This window comes from Rhinoderma darwinii, chromosome 5, assembly GCF_050947455.1.
Source record: "Rhinoderma darwinii isolate aRhiDar2 chromosome 5, aRhiDar2.hap1, whole genome shotgun sequence".
In the NCBI taxonomy this organism is placed as follows: Eukaryota; Metazoa; Chordata; class Amphibia; order Anura; family Rhinodermatidae; genus Rhinoderma; species Rhinoderma darwinii.
Window position 1 is genome coordinate 324,476,484 of NC_134691.1, and position 23,746 is coordinate 324,500,229.

The 23,746-nt window shown below is 44.6% G+C and overlaps 1 protein-coding gene across 5 annotated transcripts in view; it reads right to left on the bottom strand.

Moving 5' to 3' along the window:
• The window catches only part of ADAM22 (ADAM metallopeptidase domain 22), a 250,695-nt gene that overhangs the window by 161,768 nt on the left and 65,181 nt on the right, over positions 1-23,746 (bottom strand). For all 5 annotated transcript variants that reach the window (XM_075827623.1, XM_075827625.1, XM_075827622.1 and 2 more), the window contains exon 3: positions 10,304-10,380. In XM_075827623.1, the coding sequence (XP_075683738.1) occupies positions 10,304-10,380 (77 nt within the window). The remainder of the gene's footprint in view (positions 1-10,303; positions 10,381-23,746) is intronic.

Consider the following 23,746-nt stretch of genomic DNA (forward strand, 5'->3'; position numbering starts at 1 on the left):
GTACGGATCCACGGCAGTTCAACTGCAAAACTGCGAAATAAATCAGAGGGCCAGCCGTGGATTTCTGCCGGGGATTTTTGGGCAAATCAAAAAATCTAAAAAGCCTAAACCATACGTAGTTTAGAAATGGCCAATTCTGTAACGTGGCGAGAGTAAAAAGGCTAATTCTGCAGCATGACACCATCCTCCATAGGAATTGAGTGGAACACTGACCCACACTTACAATGCTTTGTGCGCCTGTTTTTGACGTAAAATGCGCCGAAAAGTCTTAATTGATGAAGTGTGACAAATTTGCAGTAAAAATGTTTTAGTCACTCACCAAATTAGGAAAGTGTTAGGACAAATGGCCGTGGTCTACTATGAGACGTAGTTTAGGCCACATTTATTAAGACAAATAGGTGAAAATGGTGGAAATTTTTACGCAAATCTACGTCTGCCCCTAAGCATAGATTTGATTTTTTGACTATAAGAGAGGTCTAAATGCATCAAATAAATTTTATATTTGCAAAATTTGCAAATTACTCCAACTGTCTACTTTACTTAGACTGGCGTAAGAAACAGGAACTGTTGGGCCAATGGATATCATTAACAGCATCACAGATTACGGATGCAGGTGCGACTTTTGAGAGATCTCTCTTCCCCTGTGTATAAAGGGTGTCCAGATGGTCAGGTCAAGATTTCCTTCAGCAGATTCGCAGGGTGAGGAGCAGCTGGACAAGAAGGGACTCAAGTAACAGACAATACAGATTCTCTAGGCAGTGGCAGAATTCATAATGGGGAAGTCAGAATCCAGTTTTCTATAACACAGTAGTCGTATTGTGGAGTTAGTGCCATTTGTCTTTTGATGCAATTTTTTATTTTTATTTTGCAAAAATAAAAAATAAAATCTACAGCTTACAAAAACTGTTTGCAGCAGCGTTAAATAAATCAATGCCTCAATAAGGCTTTCTAACTTCCCATTCATTAACAGTGCACGCCCGGCCATTATGGTGGAATATCATAGAAGGAAAATGTATAGTTTTTCTAAGGGTATGTTCACACGCAGTGGTTTCAGACGTAATTCGGGCCATTTACGCCTCGAATTACGCCTGAAAAAACTGCACCATTACGCCTCCAAACATCTGCCCATTGATTGCAATGGGATTTACGGTGTTCTGTTCCCACAAGGCTTAATTTTACGCATCGCTGTCAAAATACGGCGCGTGAAAAGACGCCCGTGAAAAAGAAGTGCAGGACACTTCTTGGGACGTTTTTGGAGCCGTTTTTCATTGACTCCATTGAAAAACAGCTCCAATAACGTCCGTAAAATACACAGTGAAAAAAGTCTGAAAATTAGGAGCTGTTTTTGCTTGAAAACAGCTCTGTATTTTCAGACGTATTTTGCTGAGCCGTGTGAACATACCCTAATACTTCTCTCTTTAAAGGCTATGTACACCTTTTGAAGGTTTTTTTTTTCTCCTTAACTAAGGCCCATTGCACACGACCATAGATTTCTTCCGTATTTACGGACCCATACATTTCTATGGCCAATATATTAACGGGAAGGTGTCCGTGCTGTAGAATGGCTCCGCAAAAGTTAGGACATGTCCTATTTTTTGCTTTTTATGGACCGTGCTCCCAAACTTTATATGGGAGCACGGCCCGCAAATGAGGGTGGCTGTTCGCGGCTGTCTGTGCCCGTAATCACGAACTGTAATTACAGGCGCGGTCGTGTGCATGTGGTCTGATTCAGTGTTTTTTTTAGTGTGTTATGCAACCTTGTAATTTATTTTTACTTAAAAAAAATGTGAACTTTTTCAGATACAGCTTCTATGTATCCTGGATACATAGAAGCTGTATTGTGCGCTGAAACCTGAATTCGTCCGCGGGACTGACGGCTTTAGTGACAGCGGGTCCTGCGTGTCTCTGCCACGCAGGATTCAGCTGTTATCGATCACATCTAAGTTATTAGCGGCTTCAAAGGTGTATATATCCTTTAAGGGCATGCCCAGACGTGGCGGAGTTCTTCCGCCACTGTCCGCATCAATGCCGCACAGAATCTGCGTTGCAGATTCTGTTGCGGCTCTGCCTAAAATGGGCAATAAATTGATGCAGACTAGCCGTTGCGTATTCGGGGGGAAGAGGGCTTCCCTTCTCTCTATCAGTGCAGTATAAAGAGAAGGGACAGCCCTTTTCCTAGTAAAAGAAATTCATACTTACCCGGCCGTTGTCTTGGTGACGCGTCCAGGGCTGCCATCAGGAATTTCTGGGCCCCATACTGCCAATGAGTCTGGGCCCCCGCCCCCCTCGTTATTAGGAGGGGGTGTGAAATGTAAAGGGGCGGGAGGTAGGGCACATTAAAAAGAAAACTCTTTGGAAGAGCAGTGCAGAGACAGGAGGTGGGTGTCGGAGGGCAAAGGGGAGAAACTAAGTCCCAGGGCTGGGAGAACTGAAGGTAGCAGTGGTAGCCAGGGGGGAGACGCAACCTCACAGGGTCTCTGTGGAGTGACAAGGAAGAGACAAGAGACAGCGGCTCTGTGGGGGGCAAAAAGGGAAAGTGAGTGTGTGTGTATGTGTGTGTGTGTGTGTATGTAGAATCTGTCTGGGTGTAGGAGGGCACTATAAACAAAAATCATTGCACTGAAGCCCTATACACAGCAGAGTCACTCACCAAAATGTAGTCCCTAAGATCTCCCACCGCCACGGGCATGTCAGGATGATGCTTTTGCATTCTCTTCACACGCTGCACACACGTTATCTGTGTGTAGCGCTATCTACAGGGGGCTGTGTGTGGCGCTATCTGCAGGGGTGGGTGAGGCGCTATCTACAGGGGGGTGTGTGGCGCTATCTACAGGGTGGGTGTGGCGCTATCTACATGGGATTGTGTGGCGCTATCTACATGGGATTGTGTGGTGCTATCTACAGGGGGCAGTGTGTGACACTATCTACAGGGGAGTGTGTGTGTGGCGCTATCTACAGGGGGTATGTTCGGCGCTAACTACAGGGGAGTGTGTGGCACTCTCTACAGGGGATTCCAGTCCAGGAGGAGACCCTGACCTCACTGTCCATATATGGACAGTGACCTCAGGGGCTACCTCTAGGAGAGGAATCCCCGACCAGAGTGTCGGCAACTCTCTGGCCGGGGATTCCGCTCCTGGATGGGTGAATGGCAGAGCAGGAAGCTGATACTTTCCTGCTCTGCCATAGTATTCAATTGTATCTGCATCCTGTGGACGCTGATACAATTGAATATGGCAGTGGCTGAGACACGTCTGGGACAGTAATTTGCCGGGACTGCCTCTTTAGATTCAGGACAGTCCCTGCAAATTCAGGACTGTTGCTAACTATGCCTCCGGTATAAGCTTTCTCCCCCTACCCAGGTATACTCTCTCCTTCCTCTACCCCTCCCCATGTATAATTTCTCCCCTCCCTTCAGATATCATTACTTTTCACCCAATTATTACCCCCCCCCCCCATTGTATAATGCCTCCTCCAGTGGAGGGATGTCACGATACCAGAATTTGGACTTCGGTACCGATGCTTTGTGTAGTATTGCGATTTCGATAACAAAGCGATACTTTGCCAACAGTAATAAAAAAAAAAACCAGTTCTTCCATTTCTTATGTGAGGCGCGAGGTATGATGGTAAATGTAAGCTCCATGTGCCTCACATTAATAGTAATTAACCCCATCATGTTCCTCAATTATAAAGGGTTAATGTGTAAGGTACATGATGGGGTTAATTACTATTAATGTGAGGCACATGGAGGTTCAAAATTCATAATACCTCGTGCCTCACATTAATAAGTGAAAGAAGTTTTTATTTTATTTTTTACAACGTACACATCATAAATGATGCAAAAAAATTGTTGTGCAGGTTATTACGGCCGCGCCAATACTGAATGTGAATATTTTATGTATTGAGACTTATTTTAATGTGTTTTGTAAAAAAGGTGTATGTGTATTTTTTTTTAATTTAACATTACTTTATGTTTTTACTTTCTTTTTGAAACTTTAATGTACTGGTATATATCTATATACGGATAGTACACAGGCAGTTGTTAGGACAGACCTGAGTATGCCCTAACAGGAAATATGGTAGGACAGCCCTGGGGTCCTTCATTGGACCTTGGGCTGTCTGCCCATATATGGTATGTCCCTCAATCGCGTCACAGGGATTCCTGTGACGTGATCCAAGGGGCATCCCCCCTTCTTATTTTCCCCTGAATGCTGCAGTCAGCTTTGATCGCAGCATTCAGGGGAATAGCGGCGGAGATGAGAGGTTTCTTTGATCTCTGCCTTTATAGAGTGGGACTGCGGCTGTGTAATACAACCATTGCCCCGCCCCGCACGCGGTCAGCACGAGGTGATGCGGGCGGCGCTGCACTAATGAGCGGCGGTTCAGGCACTGAAGACAGAACATGTGGGGGTGTTTTGTAGTGCGCCCGCCATGTTCTGTTTTCAGTGCCGCCGCTCATTAGTGCAGCGCTGGCCGCATCACATAATCCTGGCGGCGCGCACATGTCAGGACTCCGGAGCAGGGCCGTGACTGTGTTACACAGCCGCAGCTCCGCTCTCATACATTCATGTATTACAATATTGAGCTGTGCGGCCGCACAGCTTAGTATCGAAATACATGAAATAACGGTATTGAACCGTTTGGGGGTGCACGGTATCGAAACCGTATCGAAGTTTTGATGCATCGTGCATCCCTACTCAAGTGCCATCCGCCCTCCATTATTATCTCCTTCCCACTCTAGCATCATTTCCCTCCCTACCCAATGCCATCTCACTGCCCCATTATCATCTCCCTGCCCCCATTATCATCTCCCTGCCCCCATTATCATCTCACTGCCCCCATTATCATCTCACTGCCCCATTATCATCTCCCTGCCCCCATTATCATCTCCCTGCCCCCATTATTATCTCCCTGCCCCATTATCATCTCCCTGCCCCCATTATCATCTCCCTGCCCCCATTATCATCTCCCTGCCCCCATTATCATCTCCCTGCCCCATTATCATCTCCCTGCCCCCATTATCATCTCCCTGCCCCCATTATCATCTCCCTGCCCCCATTATCATCTCCCTGCCCCCATTATCATCTCCCTGCCCCATTATCATCTCCCTGCCCCATTATCATCTCCCTGCCCCCATTATTATCTCCCTGCCCCATTATCATCTCTCTGCCCCCATTATCATCTCCCTGCCCCATTATCATCTCCCTGCCCCATTATCATCTCCCTGCACCCATTATCATCTCCCTGCCCCCATTATCATTGCCCTGCCCCCATTATCATCTCCCTGCCCCCATTATCATCTCCCTGCCCCCATTATCATCTCCCTGCCCCATTATCATCTCCCTGCCCCATTATCATCTCCCTGCCCCCATTATTATCTCCCTGCCCCCATTATCATCTCCCTGCCCCCATTATCTTCTCCCTGCCCCATTATCATCTCCCTGCCCCCATTATCATCTCCCTGCCCCATTATCATCTCCCTGCCCCCATTATCATCTCCCTGCCCCATTATCATCTCCCTGCCCCCATTATCATCTCCCTGCCCCCATTATCATCTAACTCTACCCCCTCCCCATAGAAAGCAAAAATCTTCCCCACGTCTGTATTAGTTCACACTGCAGCATAGGATTGTATCACTCAGCTCCACGACGGCTCTTTTCTCCTGTCCTGTGTAAACAGAGGGAGAAGACAGGTTTATTGTCACATGTTACACAGGACGGGAGATAAGAGCTGTAGAGTTGATACAATCCTATGCTGCAGTGTTAACATAATACAGAGGGGGGTAAGATATTTACTTTCTATGGGGGCAGGAGGAGATTTTTTCAGGAGGCTCCGGGCAGCAGAAGCGGGACACAGACATAACTTAGTACTCACTGTGTCTGAAGAAGAAGACGACGACTGCTGCTGCTGCTGGACGTATCCTCCGAGGCTGAGCTCATAACTCCCGCTGCTGTGATGTCTCCACCCCTTGTCTCCTCCCCACACGCTGTCAGCTGTTGCGGAGGAGGAGGGGCAGGCACATGTCACTCTCCAGCGGGCCCTTACGATTTTATTCTGATGTAATGAACGGGCCCCTGCTTCGTGATGGGATCTGTTCCTTTCACCGAAATGAAATCGTAAGAGTCACACTGCCGTGAGTATATTAATTCCAGCGGCAGAGTGCGGGCCCCTTTTTTTTTAATTTATGCCCGGGCCCCTCACTGCAGTACCCCCAGTCCCCCCCTGATGGCGGCCCTGGACGCGTCCCTCTTTCGACATCCAGCCCGACCTCCCTGGATGACGCGGCAGTCCATGTAACCGCTGCAGCCTGTGATTGGCCTGTGATTGGCTGCAGCCGTCACTTGGACTGAAACTTCATCCCGGGAGGCCGGACTGGAGGAAGAAGCAGGGAGTTCTCGGTAAGTATGAACTTCTATTTTTTTTACAGGTTGATGTATATTGTGATCGGAAGTCACTGTCCAAGGTACAGAAACAGTTACTGCCGATCGCTTAACTCTTTCAGCACCCTGGACAGTGACTATTTACTGACGTCGCCTAGCAACGCTCCCGTAATTACGGGAGCCCCATTGACTTCCTCAGTCTGACTGTAGACCTAGAAATACATAGGTCCAGCCAGAATGAAGAAATTTCATGTTAGTAAAACCAATACGCTCCGCAGCACACATAACATCTGCGGACTTCATTGCGGAATTTTGACTCTCCATTGAAGTCAATGGAGAAATTCCGCAATGAGTATGCAACAAGTCCGCTACACGTCCGCAACAGTCAGTGTATGCTGCGACACCAAATTCCGCACCGCAGCCTATGCTCCGCAGCGGAATTGTCCGCAACGTGTAAACGAACCGAACTACAAAGCTGTGGAAAGCAATGGAGAAACGTGTACGCTGCGGATTTCCGCTGCGGACTGTCCGCAGTGGAATTCCAGAGCAATTCCGCCACGTCTGGTCATGCCCTAAGGCCTAATCCTGTTTATGGATAAAAAAATGTTTTATTTAAAAACAATCTGAGGTCCAGCAACATCTGACTTAGGTTCCTTGGACCCAAGAGAAGAAATTATTCGGAGTGCCCAACCTCCTTCTATACAGAACATGTACACATCCACTTTTAATCTAATCATAATCTTCGTTGTTATCAATGTAAGGAGCAGTGGGCCGACACAATCCGCCACAGCGCTCCATCTACCCAGCAGGATTTCTTACACTCCGCACCTCAGATTAGCCAGTGCCAACCTAGTATTGGTCCCTGGGAATTGTTTCCTGCACTGGCGAGCAGCTTTAGCCTGGCAAGTTTTCCATGTCTTCTTACCAGTCTAACTCAGCCACACTTCTTTGTTGTCCAACTCTACATAACTGATCCGAAGCGGTTACCCGAGTACCAATTGGCGGCAGCCAGGGCCTGGCATCCAGGTATGTTTTTTGGCTAACCAGAGACCGTTATTGGGCTGGCACGGACTGACCTAAGGGAAGGAATTAAGGAATCTTTCCGTTCTTCACTCTTATGGAGGTATGGACTTTGCCAGTTGGATATCCAGGTCGTGTTTCTTAGGATAGTACCCAGTAGATGATTGAGCTGCAGATAGCGGTCTTGGTCGCAGTCGTGGTCATACGGATCCAGGTTGGTAACAGGCAGTCAGCGTAAGTTCCAAAATTGGTAGCAGGAGGCAAGGTCGTGGGTCAGACCAAAGGTCACTACACAGGTTATCAGAGCTGGGTCAAAACAGAGGGAATGACAGGAATAATCAGGAAATCTACAGGAAATTCACCACCAGGGTTGGTAAACAATCAATGATACTATGGAGCGGTTCCCCTTTAAGGGTCTCAGGAGGACATCCGGGGCTGATCTCGTTCTGCGTTTGGAAGTGATCTGTGGCGTGGCCTTGTCAGTGGGAGGCCACAGCTTAGGACGGGCTGACATGACCCCCCGACTGGTAAATGGAGTGCCGTTGCGTGTTGTGTCGGCACACAGATCCCGACATTGCTAACTACAAAGTTTACGATTAAATTGGAGAAGAAGATGTGCATGTTCTGTATAGACGGAGGGTGGGCCCTCACAATAATTTCCTCTGAACGTCCAAATGAACTTCCGTCAGTGAACCTCTGTGACCTAAACAGCCTGGACTCCAAACTGATCTATTTTGCCTGCGCTGATACATTGTACCAAAAGAGAAATTGAACAATCAAGCTTTATTTACATAAAACCAGAAAACTCCTTTAAAGCTGATGACATTGTTAGAAGACTGAATTGGTCAACTTGCCATGCAAAAAAACAATAATCGGCTGAACCCCATGTCACATCCCAGCCACGTGATGACATCATTCTCATCATCCATCTGCTCAGATGCTGGCACAGCGCCCCTGTGTGCTTGTGCCCTCCGGCAGTAAAACAGCAGAATGAGATGATTAAATAAATGAAGACGATTACATACAAAAAAGTCCTCACCACATTGATAAAATCTATAAATCAGGGCTTTTCAATATTTTTCTTCCGACGATAACAGAACATTTCATACACTAGTGGTCAGTGCCAAAATGACAAATGTAGAAGAATCAGAACAGAAGTCAAATATTTTGCTGATCTGCCGTTCAGAGTCCTAGGAAAACTGGATGGCAAGCGCTATGCGAGATGTAATGACAGACATATGCAAAATAAACCAATCTAACCACCATTAAAGCTTCCGCAGAGGTAGTTACCCAGCTTTCCCAGGTTCCTGAAGGGCAAATCTATTCAGTTATGCAGAGAAATGTGAATGTGGTCTTTTTCATTGAAGTCTATAGAAAAGCTGGCCCTGTGGCACCCAGTTATCACCCAGCACTCCCAGAAACAGATATAGCAAAGGCTTATAGTTGCCAGTAATTGTTTATTTTAAGGGGGAACTCTTTTCTTTTTTTTGCTGTACATTGATTTGGTACTCCGGAGCTAGGACATGACGGGGTGCAGTGGTAGCAGCATTTATTGCAGCAGCTTGTTAATAATAAATGAACACTTATCAGTAAGTGCATTGCTCAGCATACAAGTTATCAGCTCATAATGCAGAGATTTTCAGGAGTTCAGCAATCATTAATAAGAGGACGTAGCGAGCGGGGAATGAAGATGCAGAAATAGATTTACATCAAACCGCAGCAAAAATAAAGGAGTAGTAATGAGTCAAAACCTGGAGAACAGCTAAGTTGGACATAGACGGTACATTTCTGTTGGTACAGCCCGTCAATTTTGTAGAGATCCACCCAAAGCTGATTATGTAGAGGCCAAGGGGGCATTTGCCCCAGGGCCTCTATCACCCGCAGTCATACTGTCGGAACATGACATCTAACATGAATGGAAAACTTAAAAAGATAGGGATTGTCCAATCTGTCATCATCATCAGATTATTTCTCAGAAAATGTACTTGATCGCCGTGTGAAGACCGCTGAGGCTGCAGTGTATGACTTTCTGTTGTCCCTCTTAGGGCTCCATTGAAAAACTCAGAACGAACCCCACTGAGAGCTTCGCCAAATGTACTACGCCTATATTGAGGTCTATCATACGTTTTTGGTTTTATAATATATTTGTATAGGGCAGCTTTGTTTTCTGACTTGACAAATTATATAATTCTTACTGCTTGCAGCCACCACTAGAGGGAGCTAACTGCCTATGGACGTATACAGCTAGTATTGAACTTAATGGACGCTATATAAATCTGTATACAGTGTACACAGTTGTTATGGCAGCAAGCAGGGGAAGCAGTTCAGCGTTGGGCCTCCACAGGCCTCATAGCACTCTGCCCGCAGTTGTCTTTCTGGGAATGAGCCATTGCTTTCCAGTCTGCTGGGTCCATTTTGCCTAGCACACATTTTTAGAACTGGTGTCCCAACTTGTCACTCTGAAGTAGACCCCATAACATTATTAGTCTGTCTGAGCCTGATGAAGACCACCAACCTCAAACCCCCTATTTAACACCTAACCCCCTGGACCACCAGGGATATAATTAGCTCCGGCCCCCTAGACTATCTGGAATGCTATAATGAACCCCTAGCCCACCAGGGATATTATAATTAACTCCTTAACCACTGTACGATATCGAGCATGTTTTAATTAGTCCTGAATCAGACAGCTCCAGCAAAGGTCCGACAGCTTGAATTATGGCCAGCCTTATCCATAAAATAAGAGGGAGCCGGTGACTTTTGATTTTGCTGTTGGAGCCAACGTTTGATATTCTCTAAACAATCAAGTAGATGAAATTTTTGTCAGTGGATCCCAGCGATTATGTCAATGACAACAATTACATGACTACTATTTTACAAGTAAATTTGGTTACAATAATACTCACTGGTTCAGCTCAACATCCAAGATGAACGAAGAACCAAATGCATCGATTTGGAAGCTGACTTGTGCAACGTGGGTGGACTGAAAGAGAGAAGAATATAATGAGAATTATTGATGGGAAGAAGAGTGAAAAATGACAGTCAGTTCTTGGTATCAGTCTATTGCATCACATATTATGTTCCCCCAATGTCCCAGGCCAATATCTGGAGGTCTCATCTATTTCATTTTAGTTTCATTAGATGTACTGTAAGGGTATGTTCACACGGCAGCGTCCGTAACGGCCGAAATTACGGGGCTGTTTTCAGGAGAAAACAGCCCCGTCATTTCAGCCGTAACGGCATGTGCAGGCGCTTGAACGCCGCGTCCATTACGGACGTAACTGGAGCTGGTTTTCCATGGAGTCCATGGAAAATGGCTCCATTTACGTCTGAAGAAGTGACATGACACTTCTTTGGCGCGGGCGTCTATTTACGCGCCGTCTTTTGACAGCGACGCGTAAATATACGCCTCGTGTGAACAGACAAACGTCAGCCCATTGCTTTCAATGGGCAGATGTTTGTCAACGCTTTCAAGCCGTAATTTCGGATGTAATTTGGGGGTTAAAACGCCCGAATTACGTCCGTAAATAGGCCGTGTGAACATACCCTAAATCTGTGGGGAAAAAAAAAATTTTGTTGTTTTTTTAAAAATTTTGTAGCTGTTTCATTTTTATTTTTAAAGTCTTCCCTGGCCATGTAAGGCTTCGTTCACATCTGCGTCAGGGCTCCGTTCATGGATTCTGTCGGAGCTTTCTGTCAGGGGAACCCATGAATGGAATCCAAACTGAAGTAAACGGAAACCATAGGTTTCCGTTTGCATCACCATTGATTTCAATGGTGAAGGATCCGGTGGCCATGGTTTCCGTTGGTCTCTGTTGTGCACCGGACTCGTCGTTTTGCCGGAAGCAATAGCGTAGTCGACTACGCTATTGCTTCGCTAATGCTGCCGGCAAAACGACGGGTCCGGTGCACAACAGAGACAAACAGAGTTTGTGTCTGTTCAGGGTCCCCTTCTGAACGAAAGCTCGGACAGAACGTCAGAACAGGACCCCAACGCAGATGTGAATGAGGCCTAACTCATACTTTATATCTCATAAACTCTATGTTATTAAAGGACTTCATTGATTACAATCAAATAAATTGTGTTAATTTCTTGCCAGGTTATTATTCTAAGGCCTTAAGCACACGAAGGTGCAGTATTTACGGTCAGTAAATACTGCACGGATGGGCCGCAGAGTGTCACCTGCATTTGCGAACCGTGTTTGCAGTAATAAGTACGCAACAAAAACGTGCAATGTGAACCTGGCCTTAGGCTAGATTAATGGGAAAAACAACCTATGACTTTGGTATTCCCTGCTGTCTTTGGGGCTGACTCTCACTGTGGAGCCCCAGACAAGTCCATGAGCTTCCTATGCAGGGAAATGCAAGTGTCAATGGTGTTCTAGGTGGGCCTGCTCTGTCTACCCCTCGTACCATCCCATCCGAAGATCTCTGAATTGTTTAACCAAGGCAAATAAGAACATGGGGTGATGAGTTGGGGCTTCTAACAGGCCTACAAATAGAAAGAATGAAGTTTAAGAATCGAGAGAATTTTTGACGCATTCAGACAGTCATAACTTTTTTTATTTCTAAGACGACATACTTAGCTGTGTGAGGCCTTGCATTTTGCGGGACAAGTTGTAGATATTTTTTGGTATGATTTTGGAATATATATATAAGTTAACGTACAATTAATATACATTTTTTATTAAGCCAGAATACATAAAACAGAAATTCCCCCATTTTTAAATTTCATTTCACACTGTTCACCTTATTAGGCATGATTTTTTCTGTCTAATGTTTGTTTTAATCCTTTTTTTTAATTTCCATTGTTATTTATTAATATTGTCAACTTCAATCATTTAAAAAAAAAAAAAAATTGCCCCATTGGGGCCTTTCAAGCATTTTTTTTTTAACCATAATGTACTGTCACATGTCTATATGACATTTTTGTCGAGGTTCAGATAGCACAAGGTTCTGATGGGTGCATGAGTAGAGGCCCAACCAGATATCTATGTTGAAAAAGTACTATGCACACCAATTGGAGTAAATGCAAAAAAACTTATAATTTATTTTCATGCCAGTGCGACGTTTCGGTCTAATCCTAGACCTCCCTCAGACACTATAGTATGCTTGCGCCTCCATAAGCGGTCAGCCGCATCTCTATAGCGCCATCACGCAGGTACCAGCATACTATAGTGCCTGAGGAAGGTCTAGGATTAGACCGAAACGTCGCACTGGCATGAAAATAAATCATACGTTTCTTCATCTACTCCAATTGGTGTGCATAGTACTTTTTCAACATGTCTATATGACAGTATTGTATGCCCTAAATGGCATTAAGCCTGGATAGTCCTGGTATCCGTGATTTCGGGACTCACGGGGACAGGATAAAGGGAGCATTCAGTTTCTTTTAACGAGGCGCTTGTAATTTCAATCAAGCATACTGTCAAATTAATTTACAGTGAATGTAAGTAAAATACAAGAAACATACAAGAAGCTAAGTAAGCAGATGCAGTCAGCGCCCACTGGTATGATCATGGTGCCAAAAACCGCATCCAACCCACTTCTTGTAATAAACAAATGTAAAGCAGCAAATAAGATCTATGGCTCCAACTAGTTCCATCCTGCAACCAAGTAAGTCAAAGTTTTGATCTTTTTCCAATATACTAAAGTTTAAATGGATTGGAAAATAAGATTAGGTTTATTTTAATACCGAATGGGACTCGATAAAGAAGGTCCATGAAAAATATTGGGGTATTTTAATGATGGAACCTACCATAGCTGCAATGCTGCTGGTAAATCCATCTCTGAAGACCAGGAGTAATAGGAACCAGAATACTTTTGTCCATAACCATTATGTGGCCCCCTGACAAAGTGGCCAATTTGGGACCCAAGGACTGAATTGGGGATTTATTTCCTTGTGGGGACTGTCTCGCATGCAAAAACATCTTTGTTTATTAGTTTTAAATTGTGTTAGTCTAATTTTATATACAGATCGGAGGTGTGGGGGGAGTTCCACTAATACAAGTGCAATGGTCACAATGGGAAGTTGTAATGAATGGGGAGAATTCAGTAAACAGAAGCATTGATTCTGATTCACTTTGTGGAGTTTAAGGGTATGTTCACACGCAGAGTCAAAAACGTCTCAAAATAGAGAGCTGTTTTCGAGAGAAATCAGCTCCTGATTTTCAGACGTTTTTTGTGCCACTCGCGATTTTCGCTGTGTTTTTCGCAGCGTTTTTTACGGCCGTTTTTGGAGCTTTTTTTCAATAGTCTATGGAAAACGGCTCCAAAAATGTCCCAAGAAGTGTCCTGCACTTCTTTTTCGCGGCCGTTTTTTTACGCGTAAAAAAACGGCCGCGAAAAAGGCTCCGTCTGCTTCCGATTTTTCGAAAATAGGTTGTGTGAACATACCCTAAGTGGTTTGATATTTATTCTATAAAAATGGCACTTGATTTTTTTTTTATTACGGTTGGTGGTTTATTTAATTTTTTATTCTGAATTATTGTCATGAAATAGATGGGATTATGGATACTCACACGCATAATATGTACAAGCACCGGGCAGGAACACACAGCGAATACACTGCAGATTTTATGCAACGGATTTCATTTCGGAAAATCTGCAGCGTAGTATAGTATCAGCAGAGGGGATGAGAGTTGAACAAATCTTGTCCTCACACAGTGGAAATAAAGCTCAGAAAACCTGCTTGAATTGACGTGTTGTGCGTTTTTAAAAAATCTGCAGCACGTCAATTTATGTAGTGGAGTCGCTGCTCTTTTGTTGCGGGTTCTCTATTCAATTCAATGGGAGGTAAAACCATTGACTCAGATCCTGCAGCGGTCACATGGACTACAGTGTCATCCCGGGAGGTCGGGCTGTACTCAGAGGAGAGGGACGTGTTGCCATGACAACGCCCGGTGGGTAGTATAAACTTTTTTTTTTGCTGCAGTATTTCCGCGGCGGTCAATTCGTCCCGAAAAACGTCACCACAATTTGATGCGGTTTTTCCAGCAGAATTACCAGCGGTTGCCAGGACAGATACGCTGTGTACTTTTACGGAGCGTATCCGCCCCTGCGTGTCCCTACACTAAAGCGGTTAGCCAGCTGCAGAAAATCATATTTCAATGGTATAAATGCATAAAATAAGGACACTTAGGCGTCATGCACACGGCCGTGCCCGTAATCACGGCCCCGCGATTGCAGGCACGGCCGGCCTCCGACAGCTGTGGGCCGCATTTTCAGCCATACTCTCATACAAATTATGGGAGCACGGCCCGTCAAAGACGAAAAGTAGAACATACTCCATAATTCCCGGCACGGTTCTACGGCACAGACACCCATCGTAGCGACACGTAAAGGTGTCCGCGGCCATTAGAACTGGGTGGGTCCGTAATTGCGGACCGTATTACGGCCCTGCAATTACGGAGATTTTTTACGGTCGTGTGCATGGGGCCTTATTAATATACATTTGCTTACAGTATTGTGCCAATGCCCCGTTTGGGAACATAGTCACGTGTCCCTGGAAGTCCTGCAGTTCTCTCCGCTTTGATGACGCGCCGACCCATAAGCCACGTGACCGATAGCGATCTTGCTCTTCCATTGCGTCAGCGCGTCATTAAAGAATGTGACTGCTGGGGGGCTGGCACTGTGACGATGCAGAGGAAGTAAGCCAATCCTCTTCTTCCTCAGCACTATCTCAGGCTCGCATTTCCTGGCATTTGTGCACTATAACAGACAGGGGTGCGGGGATACAGGAGCAAAAGAAAAGGAGGGGCATGACAGGAAGTCGTTTTCAGAGCGGGAACTAGACAAGCAGAAAGTTTTGTGAGCGGCTACAACGGAAGAGGCGAGTATTGCAGAAACGTGATTTTGGGCTGGCAGAGTAGTTGCAGTAGTGTATAAATGTGTTTAGTCATCTTTGTGGTGTTTTTTTTTGTTTGTGGTCCCCGTATAACCCATTTAAATCAGTCAAATAATCTGTTTTGGCATTATTTTGCCCTTAATAAACACTTTTATTTATTTATTTAATTATAATATTTAATTATTAATGTTTGTTTGTTTTTTGCAGTTTATGCACTAAAAAAAGGAAGAGGCAAGGCAAAAGAGAAAAGGTTTTCTTAAAAGTCAACCTTTAGGTTCACACAGAGTTTTTTGCAGGCGGAAAAACGCCATTGAGCGTCGCAGGCAAAAAATACCGCAAAATACGCTTTCTCTGCCTCCCATTGATGTCAATGGGAGGTCAGAGGCGTAAACGCCCGAACATAGGGCATGTCCCTTCTTTTCCCCGCGAGACGGTTTTTCCGCTCGCGGGAAAAACAACGCCTCCGCCTCCTATTGAAATCAATGGGAGGCATTTTCAGCCGTTTTTTGGCGCGTTTTTCAACACGGTTTCCGCGTCAAAAAACTCATCAAGAAACTTTGTATGAACTCCCCAAAAGGCTTTCTTCACACATGTTTTAAACTGCATCAAAAAACGCTTCTAAAAGCGCTAGCATTATTAAAATGTAACTTGCATGTTTTTTAAGGCGTTCTAGTTGCGATTCTTTGGGTCGCGTTTTCCATTTGGTGTAATTTTGTACATTATTGTTTTCTGGTGTTTTTGAAGCCCTATAGAGAATCCCATGGGAAAACCGCCTGAAAAACGCCATACCCAGAGTAGGCTACATTTGGGAAAGACTGCCACGGACCACAAAATTACCTCAAAAACGCCCCAAACCAAAACACAATTGTATGTAATGCATTTATTTTACTATAGACCTTAATGTAACATCTGGATGTCCTGCTAAAAAGCACCACAAAACTCACAAAAACGCCCTTAATAAGGACATAAAAAAGCAGCAAAAAACACTGTGTGTTCAGAGAACGCTCGTTTGCCCGATAATTGGCAGGTATTCAAGGACCCTAAGAGGGAAATTCATGTCCACTACTGACTGATAAAAAATTCTTTAAAATTTTTCATTAAGAAGGCCTGCAGTATCTGAAGGTGTTATGATGTTCTGCAGCAGCTGTGCCACAGAATTATTTAATACACAATGCAGCAAAAAAAAAAAAGTGGGGGGCAATACATGTCAGTCAATCAGAGATCAGCACTGGAGAAGGAACTTTGGCAGACTGCATCTGAACATAGAGATAAGGAGTGTCTAAGTAGCGCCGCTCATCTCTGTATTAGGGCTTATTCAGACGAACGTTGCGTTATTGGTAAGTCAGAACTTCTTTTTTTTTTACAGGTTCATGTATATTGGGATCGGAAGTCACTGTCCAGGGTGCTGAAACAGTTTAACTCTTTCAGCACCCTGGACAGTGACTATCTCCTGACGTCGCGTACCGGAAATTTTTTTGCCGGGTTCGGTCAAAACGAGTTCGGCCGAACCCGGTGAAGTTCGGTTCGGTTGTCCGGGTTCGCTCATCTCAAAGACACTCCGTTTGGATGTTTGTAAACAGAAAAGCACATGGTGCTTTTCTGTTTACATTCATCCTTTTGACAGCCGGTGCGCGAAACAGGCAGTTCGCACGGAAGTGCTTCCGTGTGACCTGCGTGGTTTTCACGCACCCATTGACTTCAATGGGTGCGTGATGCGCGAAATACGCGGAGATATTGAACATGTCGCGCTTTTTGCGCAGCGGACAAACGCTGCGCAAAAAGAACGGACTGTCTGTACTGCCCCATAGACTTGTATTGGTCTGTGCGTGGCGCGTGAAAACCATGCAGCCCGCACGGACCCAATACACGTTCGTGTGAATCCCCCCTTATACAGATATTATTCACATACATTGTATCATGCTATGCATTCTGAGAGATTTGCAGTTGGTACGTGCCAGATCTTTGCGCTATTTCCCAGCAATTGGGCATTGGGACTATTTTTGCATAATACTGGTCGACTACGGATTATGGACCATCACTTTCTAGACTACAGGAATAGAACTGCTTACAGTATACTGGGTTTCTTCTTTATATAGAGGACGTGCGGGGCATTATTCAGTTGCTTACATACTCTGCAATCTTGGAAAGCGTAAAGATATCCATTATTTATGGGGAAACTGCTGAGTGTTGCTGAGACCACAGAGCGGCTGGTTTTCAGCAGTAATGTCATTTCGAGGTTGTCCCCGGCCCGTAAACTTGTCCCCTGAGAATAGATACGTCATACATAAGAAGAGGGGAAGCACGGGGAATTCTAGTAAAGTGATGACAATACATTTTTGTCATTTAGAGCTGCAGGGAATCATTTCTATTAAGATACATTACTTGTACTTCTGCCAATTAAAAAAAATGGTACAATATGTATAAGTTTATTTCTCCATAAAATATTTTGACCATTTTTTCTATTTACAGCAGCTGCTAAATTCTGAGCCACTATTATATAGTATTTCAGAGGAACGCCTGCATTTAGACATTCAGATCCCAGGTACCGGAGCGCTGAAGCTGAATTCTGTAGACAATCAATAAGAAAGCAAAGCATCGAGAGAGCCCAGCAGAGGTTAGGAAGGACCATGCACCATTAATAAATGGTCTCATAATAAATAGACTGCACCATGCGAGATTAAAAGTTACACCCCATGCACACGGGCGTGCCTGTAATCACGGGCCACGATTGCGGGCACGGCCGGCCACGGACAGCCGCCCGCATTCTCGGCCCGTGCTCCCATACAAAAGTATGGGAGAAAGGCCCGTAAGACATGTCCTATCTTTTGCGGTACACTTCTACGGCCCGGACACCTTCCCGTAAATAAACGGGAAGGTGTCCGTGGACAATAGACGCGAATGGGTCCGTAATTGCGGACCGCAATTGCGATCTGCAATTACAGTCAATTTTTACGGTCGTGTGCGTGGGGCCTTAAAGGTTACATTGAACTTCTTATACACCGGCAAAGTAGAGATTCTCCAGAACGCTAAATATTTTTGGTATCTAATCAAATTGGGTTAATTCTACCAGGTGTTATATGACCCTATAGCAAAACTGGGCCCTACACGCCACTGAGAGCTTTGTCAAATGTGCTACGTCCACGATTCCCTTATTAGGTCCAAAATGTTGTGATGATTATTTTCATAGTATACATTACATGGACAAAGATGTTGGGACACCTACATATGAAACCTACAGGAGATTTTATGACATCCCATTCTAAATCCATAGACATTATTATAGAGTTGGATCCCCCTTTGCGGCTAAAACAGCTGCCACTCTTCTGGGAAGACTTTCTACAAGATTGTGGGGTGTCTGTGGGAATTTTTCCCCATTCATCCAGAAGAGCATTTGTGAGGTCAGACACGGATGTTGGAGGAGGGGGCCTTACTCGTAATCTCCGTTCTAGTTCATCCAAAAGGTCTTCGATGGGATTGATGTCAGGACTCTGTGCGGCCAGTCAAGTTCTTCCACACCAAATTCACCCAACCAACCACCCAACAACCAACCAACCATGTCTTTATGGAGCTTGTGCCCTGGGGCACAGTCATGCTGGAACAGAAAAGGGCCGAACCTCAAACTGTTCACGCAAAGTTGGAAGCTACAATTGTCCAACATGTCGGTTTGCTGAAGCGTTAAGACTTCTCTTCACTGGAACTAAGGAGCCGACCCCTGAAAAACAACCCCATAGCATTACCCCCCCCCCCCCTCCACCAATCTTTACAGCTGGCACAATGCAGTCAGGCAGGTAACGTTCTCCTGGCATTCACCAAACCCAGACTCGTCCATCATACTAACAGATAGGGAAGCGTCACTCCACAGAACACATTTATACTGCTCCATAGTCCAGTGGCGGCGGCTTTACACCCCTCCATCCAACGCTTGGCATTGTGCTTTGTGATGTGAGGCTGGCATGCAGCTGCTCGGCCTCCATGCCATGAAGCTCCCGAGGAACAGTTTTTGTGCAGATGTTAATACCAGAGTAAATTTATACTCTGCAGTTATTGAGTCAGCAATGTGTTGGCGACTTTTATGCACTATGGACCTCAGCACTCGGTGACCCCGCTTTGTAACTTTACGTGGTCTCCACTTCGTGGCTCATTTGCTGTGGTTCCTAAACGCTTCCACTTTGTAATAATACAACTCACAGTAGATTGTGGAATATCTAGAAGGGAAGAAATTTCAGGAACTGACTTGTTACACCGGTGGCGTCCTATTACAGGACCGCGCTGGAAGTCAGTGATCTCTTTACAACGACCCATTCTATCACAGATGTTTGTAGAGGCGACTGCATGGCGGGTGCTGGATTTTATACACCTGTGGGAATGGGACTGAATGAAACACCTCAATTCAAAGATTAAGAAGTGTGTCTCAAAACTTTTGTCCATATAATGTATATAATGATCACTTGAAGAAACATAGGATCTGTACATTATCTGAACATGATCTCACCTTCATGAAATTGTCACTATTCAATCACCAATATCTGTAATTGTAGTGTTAAACAATGATCAGAAGGAAAACACGTTATCAGAAATGAGATGGCTTCATTTTGCTAGGATAGTTATATAGAATTTCTTAAAGGCCTTTTTTTTTTTTTTTTTTTTAATGAAATGTATGTGTTATGTGTTTCTATACATTTTTCAAATTAACATTTGTGAATTTTTTTTATTATATATTGCAAACATAGAAGCTGCAGCGCAACAAGTAAATACAATTTTAATATAAATGGTAATTTGAAAGATGTATAGAAACACAAAACAAATTTCATTGAAAAAACATAAAAGAATACAAAGGTTTACACAGCCTTTAAGACTAAGGATATTTGCATAAAAAATACTAAAAACAAGAGGTTTAAAGCTCAGTTCACACGTCGCAGATTTGTTGTGGATTTCAAAATAGAAGATTTTTGCAATTACCCTCTCAATTATACTATATAGAGTAGAGTACAGGAACCACAACGGTGTATACCACCAGTATTGTACAAGTATTGATTAAGGAAAGGGAAGAGAGGGAAAAGAATTGTGGTTTAATTGAAAATTGATGTAATAAAATAATAAACTTTATTAAAGAACTTGTAAATAATTAATGTATGTGAATTCTTAAAATTATCCAATGTAGGTCCAAATTTGATTTTAGTTCAAATGACCCATCTGAATATCACTTGTTTTTTGTTTAAAAAATAAATTGTTTTCAAATTATTTCAGAAATGCCTGTATTTCTATGCCCATATGATAAGATTTATTGATTGCTCTAGGTGAGCTGCAGTGGCGTAGCTATAGGGGTCGCAGTGGTCGCAGTTGCGACCGGGCCCTTAAGCCTGGGGGGCCCACGGGCCCCCGTTGCCAGACCACATGCTTGTTAAAAATGTATTTTCTGTGCCGTGAAGCCGGCACTTCCTGGTTACGGTCACATGGTACACTTCGTGTACCATGTGACTGTGTTGTCACGTGACACGTCTTCCAGCCAGTGCAGTGGAGGAGCCGGTGCGGAGGACTCCAGGTGAGCTGCAGAGTCTGTATTGTAATGTATTGTGTTGTATTGTGTTGTTGTAATGTATTGTGTTGTATTGTGTTGTTGTAATGTATTGTGTTGTGTTGTATTGTGTTGGCTTGTAATGTATTGTGTTGTATTGTGCTGTTTGCGGTGGAGACTGAGGGCCCATTAAATTACAGCCCCCCTCCTCTCTCCACTGCAAACTACACAATACATTGCACACTGTGGGTCACGTCCCCCTAGGGATTCGTGTGAAGACCTCCGGGGGGTCGCAAGTCACTCACCGAGGTCCCGGTTCCATTCAATGCTGGAGCAAGGAGCTGACGTCTCCTTGATCCAGCATTCACTAAGCCCTGAGCGGCTCGACGTAGGCTGGCGGGATGTAGCGACATCATCGCGCCTGCCTGCGCTGAGTCACTCATAGCACACACCGGAGGAGGCGAAGGATCCTCCACCCGGCATGGGAGCGGGGATAGGTAAGTGATTATGCTATTTTTCTATTATGCACATATGGGGGCATTATACTGTATGGGGGGCTGATATTGCGGGGGGGGGGGGGGCATTATACTGCATGGGGGGCTGATATGGCATGGGGGCTGATAAGATGGGGGGCATTATACTGCATGGGGGCGGATATGTGGAAATTATACTGTATGGAGGGGCTGATATGGGGGGCATTATACTGTATGGGTAGCTCATATGGGGGGCATTATACTGTATGGGGAGATCATATGGGGGGCATTATACTGTATGGGTAGCTCATATGGTGGGAATTATACTGTATGGGAAGCTCATATGGGGGGCATTATACTGTATGGGGAGCTCATATGGAGGGCATTTTACTGTATGGGGAGCTGATATGGGGGCATTACACTGTATGGGGAGCTCATATGGGAGGCATTATACTGTATGGGAGCTGATATGGAAGGGCATTATACTGTATGGGGAGCTGATATGGAGGGGCATTATACTGTATGGGGAGCTCATATGGGGGGCATTGTACTGTATGGGGAGCTGTTATGGGGAGCATTTTACTGTATGGGGAGCTGATATGGGGGCATTATACAGTATGGGGGGCATTATACTGTATGGGGGCTGATATGGGGGGCACTATAATGTATGGGGGCAGCTATCTGGGGCATTATACTGTGGGGGCTGTTATGAGGGGGAATTATACGTTATGGGGCATTATACTGTGTGGGGCAGCTATGGGAGCATTATACTGTCTGGGGGCATTATACTATGGGGGCTGTTGGGCAAGGGGTCTGTGCATAGGCTCGCGCAGGTGTCTGATGATGGTGGAGTTGGGGAGGGGTAGGGGGGCCCAAGCTGAATTCTTGCACCCGGGCCCATGAGCCTTTAGCTACGCCCAGGGTGAACTGTATGAGAGTGCGATACTTGCACACACTCTGTGTTGAATGCTCTTGCCAGGTTATAGACACTGAACCAGTGTCTTATCATCCACACCGCCGGAGACGGGAGGAACGACAGGCAGCAGCACAGTGGTGTTCCCGGGCTGATTAAATGATGTGCGCCGCTGACCTGACTCTGAGCCGCTACCAAGGGTAAGTGAATTCTCAGCTGTCAGTGATGTGATCACCTGACAGTGTCTATTGGTATGGTTGCTCTCACTCACACCGCTCACCGTTCACCTTGCTGAAGGTAGAGGCGGCGTGTGAGAACGGATTGCGGGCATGTTTTATTAAAATATCAGTTGCAGATAGTTAGGATGGATGGATGGACCATAACATTCGATTTTAAAAATAGCTATGCGCACAACGCACGTTCCGCCGGAATTCCGGCTTCCTCTAGGGGTGGCAACCGCCGGTTTAACCGCCCTTAATATGCTAAGTCTTGATTGACAGCTACAAAGGCCAATAGAATTTTGTCAAATTGAATGCAATGTATCAGTGTGTATAAACAGGATAAGTTCAATACAATGTCCTATTAATTGCTCTTTATTATGTATTTATTAAAAAAAAAGAAACTAAGTACTATGCACACCAATATGGAATTATTTATCCAAGTAATTAATGTAGCTGTTACCCGCCAATCTTACAGCGCTAGCCACGCAGGACCAGCATTGACTAAAGTGCCTGAGGAAGGTCAATGTTTTGACCGAAACATCGCACGCACTGTCACTGGCTACAAATAAATAAATTAATTACTTGGATAAATAATTCCATATTGGTGTGCATAGTACTTCGTTTCTTTACTGGATCGGGTTGGGCCCCTACTCATGCACCCACACCATTACCTAGTGCTATCCGAACCTTGTAACTATAGAAAAAAAAAGAATATTATATTGTAGTTTACGAATTGATAATTAACAATATAATAGGCAATGTGGAGTCAAATGGTTTGTCCAAAAGTTTCTTCTCTCTGCAAATTGATCTTCATACAGACAATAAATGAACCTCTGTATTGTATACCAATAAATAGCATTATGCAAAACCTCAAAAAGGGCTCCATTATATTTGAGCTTGCCATTTCAAAAAGGTGTAGTTTATTGTCATTTATTATGAGTTCCAATAATATGGTTGATTCCAAAATGCCTCATTATCAAGAAGAAAAAATGAAAAATCTTTTTTAAAAAAGCAACCAAAATTGAAACTTTCATTGAGACCACATAGGCTAACAGAATTCATCTGACAAATCCACTGACTCTCCCTTTTCAGAAGAGCTTCATCCAAATTGCCCCCTCTGATACCCATTGAAAGTTGACAAATTGCCCAGCCTTTAAGACTCGTCCAATCTAAATTATGATTTTGTTTGTAGTGCCGGGCAATTGGGGTCGAAGTAAAGGGCTTATTTTGTACCTGACTTTCTTTCTGATTTTTCTCATAATTTAAAATTGAGCCAATATGTTCTTTGATTCTGATCCTCAGTTTCCTTTTGGTCTTGCCTACATACCTGAGGCCACATGGGCACTCCAGGCAGTAGATCACACCTACTTATGTACGTCTG